Raw genomic sequence first — 4,379 nt, 5'->3', positions numbered from 1 at the left:
AACAACTTAATAACATAGCGTGATTCGTATCATATGTGTACGTATACGTGCGTGCGTGCGTGTGCGTATCTATATGGGATATAGTAGTATATATATATAGCGCACACATGATGTACATATAGTATACCAGTGCACATGTATGTATGTGTACGTATACGTGCGTGCGTACGTGCGCGTATCTATATGGGATATAGTAGTATATATATATAGTGCACACATGTACATATAGTATACCAGTGCACATGTATGTATGCGTACGTGCGTACGTCCGTGCGTGTATCTATATGGGATATAATAGTATATATAAATAGTGCACATATGTGTACATAGAGTATACCAGTGCACATGTATGTATGTGTACGTATACGTGCGTGCGTGAGTGTGTACGTGCGCGTATCTATATGGGATATAGTAGTATATCAGGAGTTAATAATAACATAATTTGTCTTTATTAACTCCTGTAGTATATATATATAGTGCACATATGTACATATATTATTCCAGTACACATATGTACGTGTGCGTGCGTGCACGTAGTAGCATATAATTATATAGTACACACATCCACAAGCTGTCAATTATTCTAGTGTGGTGTTAGATAGCCACACTCTGTATCTAGTTAGCTTTACATGCTGCTAATACATGCTTAGAAAGTACAGAAATAATAAATAATAAATAGAATTATATTTGGATCTTACCTAGCAGTAGCTCTGGTGGCCGGTACCATAACGTAACAACACGATTTGTGTATCTATTAGGTAGTTGAGGTTTAGGAATGCTGAATGCTCGTGCCAATCCAAAATCGGCCAATTTCAACAGACCGTTTTTGGTGATGAGGATATTTGCAGCTTTCATATCCCGATGCAAAATCTATAAAGTGTAAAACATAATATTAAGCTTAAAAACAACAGTAATCTTCAATTATTCCCATTTTTATTTTGTTGTACATAAGCAATCAAATGTACCTAGTGGCGCCATCATGTGGCAATTATGGAGAAAAATAAAATCAATTATAGAGACACCTAAAATGATTGTAGATATATGCAATTATTAGAACTATTTACCTTGTTGCTATGAATGAAGTAAAGTCCATTCAACAGCTGCTGCATTACCTTCTTGATCTCACCGAGAGAAAACTTTACATTAAAATTGCTAAGTAGGCCTGCTAAGTCATGCTCACAGAACTCAAACACCAAGTAGAAGGTACTTTTGTTACGATTGAATTGTGTTGCTGGAAAAGAAAAATGTTCTTAGGGTTACGATATGTATGCCGCTTCTTTCAAATCAATTCCAAACTCTGAACAATCTACAGGCAAAATTATACAAACAATTATTTTCACAACTCACAAGAGTCCTTGCATATATATAAAATAAACTGTTATATCTACAATTATATGCTTTGCCAATTTCTAACAAAACCCAAACTCAATATACCGGCAGATTGTTTAAAAAAAAAACACATCAACGTAGAAGATAATGATATAAATATGCCTCAGTATGTATGTACTCAGTATGTACTTACCTTTTGTTCTACATATCTCAATCAATTGTACTACATTCTCATGATAAAGCAGCTGCAGGATCTTTATTTCTCTTAAAGCGGTGATTGGAAACTGCAATGCACAATGAACTGATTTTTTAAATAACTGACTTGTAACTTAACAATGTAATATATATAGCTCGAATAACAAATCCAATGCTCTACGTTAGTACAACAAGCTCAAGATTAAGTGGACAAAATTAATGCATACATTCCAGAGATGAATTGTGAATTGAATTATGAATCTCTTCATTATATTTGTATACACGCCAGACACACAGCATCCCCTTCCTGCTGCACTGATGCAAGCACCCACACACGCACACAAGCATACAGGAGTGCTCTCACACACGCACGCAGACATATAAACTTACGCCTTCTTTCTCATTGTCCATAAGAATCTTTTTAAGAGCAACAAGTTTCTTTGTTTTCTTATCTCTTGCCTTGAACACTTCACTGAAAATAACACGTACACGATGTAAAGACCAAACAAAAGCATAAACGATATAAATGGGAAGCAATGCAATGAGCGATTACTATTATAGATACAAATATGTAACCCAACAGAGTAGAGTTACAACGGCCACTTCGTCCGGTTGCGGAAGCGCCCTGAATGAAATGCTCCAGGGTGCACCTTCGCAGCCGGACGAGGTTGCTGCTGTTGAGGTTCCTGATAGTGATAGTGATACTGCTACTATCAGTGAATCTGTCATATTTTTCTGTCTCTCTCCGTTTTTTTTGGGGGTACTCCCTTGGAATTGGACATTCTTAGGAAGTCTTAGCCCTAGTCAGAATAAACCAATAAATTGTGCCAAAGAAATTTTTTGTAGTGTGTTGGAGTTTACAATGATACTGTCTTCCATTTCCAGGGGTAGAAATAAGGAGATAAAAAAGAGATGGTCCACAGGACCATCTAGTTTGAAATTGAGATGGTCCTCCTAAATTTCAAATCGTTCTCTAAAAGTAATGCGGTGTGCAAGCGTAAGAAAGAGATTTTTGATGGGGATAAAATGGTTTAATTATTCACCTACAATGAATGTATCAAACGATACCATAATTGTTTATTCACTTTAATAGTATATTGGTTAATAAAGTTGTTTCAGTAGAATTTAGTTGAACCCATAACACCGGAATATAGTATGTCTCAAATATTTCTTAGAAGCACATTCATTCATTTAACACAGTTAACATTCCTTCAGCCAAGCAGTTCAAAATATTCAATGGTTCGTCGGACCATTGACTTTGAAAATCTGATGGTCCTCCTGATTATTTGATGACCCAGGACCATCGGACCATCGCTTATTTCGACCCCTGATTTCTGCAGGAAATTCAACACAGCAACGTGGGGGGGGGGAGTGCAGGATCTGAGGATGTAAGTTGTAACACACCATAGATATATACAAACACACTGTGTTGTACACCGTGTTACAACTGTGTACACTGTGTTACAAATACACTGTGTTTGTATATATATCTATGAACACACTAACCAATTTTTTTATAATATGACGCTGTTTTACAGTTTTACTTTTAGATATAGAAATTAGAAAGAAATTAGGGCTCAAGCCTAATTTAGCACCCCAGATTCATGTAGCACATATGTCTCAAACTATCCTTGAATGTTAATTTTGATATTTGATTGATGAATAGGATGACACTAACCTATTTATGACTAGTCATAACGTAAGAGACCTTAAAAATATAATAAACATTGAATTGCACGTATTATGAGATGGTTGCATGCTAACAAACTCTCTCTGAATTATGAGAAAACCAAATATATGCTTATAGTTATTGACAAAAAGAAAAGAAATCGTACGAATTTAGAAAGAAGACGAGAAATTACGGTTTCTCGGTACTTGGGTTGGTGACTACAAGCTGCAGAGTTCTACTAACATAAAATACTTAGGCGTCTGCTTTGACCACCATTTAAAGTGGGACTATCATTTTAATACGCGAAATCACATAAATCGCGAAATCAGCTGGAATTATCTCCAAGTTACGACATTACGTCAATATCAACGTACGTATGATATACTTCTCATTAGTTTACCCGTATCTACTTAATGCCACACTAAGCTGGGGATCAGCAACCAAATCATTATTACACCCAGTAAACAAGACACATAACAAAATAATAAACTACATGACCTTTGCAGGGCCTAGAGATCATGCTACGCTCAATTTTTTCAAACTTGGAATATTAAAACGTTCTGAAATCCATCAACTGGAACTAGCTAAACTTATGTACAGATTCACTAACAATGAACTACCTGATCTTTTTCATAACTACTTCAACAGAACCTCTAATATCCACTCTCACTCTACTAGACTTGCAACACCAATGTCGTACTACCTACTAGGGCTGTAACGATTCACCGAAATCGAATCGGATCGAGATTCTCTTCCCTCGATTCGATCCTCGATATTTTTCCCCGTATTTTCGATTCCACTTCGATACCACTTTTTTCCTCCAATAGATGGCGGCACTACACTATATACTGTGGAGTGTTACCAGAGTATATAAATCACCGATTTATATGCTCTGGTGTTACTCACGGTACCAATGTTACTCAGCGACTGTGCAGTGTATATATACTCTCTAGACTCTCTAGTCTATTCCCCATTTAGTATTCATTGGCAATTTCTAATAATTTATTATTGCAAAATAATGAAAATATAAAACAAGTGCCGCAGAGCGACAGCGCTCATCTAACGTCTACTGCGGTGACTCTGTGGTGGAGTAGTGGGATTCTAGTAAACCCTGTTAGTCCCAAATGTGTTCACATACACGCCGAAACAGTGGAATGCACAGGGATGGTATCAGGAACCTTCTCAA

The 4,379-nt window shown here is 36.4% G+C and overlaps 1 protein-coding gene across 1 annotated transcript in view; it reads right to left on the bottom strand.

The window, feature by feature from the left end:
* Positions 1–4,379, bottom strand: part of LOC106814157 (cyclin-dependent kinase 9-like) — a 12,090-nt gene that overhangs the window by 4,550 nt on the left and 3,161 nt on the right. Inside the window, exons 2-5 of the mRNA XM_014818451.1 lie at positions 1,915–1,996; positions 1,523–1,613; positions 1,065–1,231; positions 699–870 (exon numbers count right to left, since the gene is read on the bottom strand). Of these exons, the coding sequence (XP_014673937.1) occupies positions 699–870; positions 1,065–1,231; positions 1,523–1,613; positions 1,915–1,996 (512 nt within the window). The remainder of the gene's footprint in view (positions 1–698; positions 871–1,064; positions 1,232–1,522; positions 1,614–1,914; positions 1,997–4,379) is intronic.

This window comes from Priapulus caudatus, unplaced genomic scaffold (genome assembly GCF_000485595.1).
Source record: "Priapulus caudatus unplaced genomic scaffold, Priapulus_caudatus-5.0.1 Scaffold878, whole genome shotgun sequence".
Classification (NCBI taxonomy): Eukaryota; Metazoa; Priapulida; class Priapulimorpha; order Priapulimorphida; family Priapulidae; genus Priapulus; species Priapulus caudatus.
This window is presented reverse-complemented; position numbering and strand designations above follow the sequence as displayed.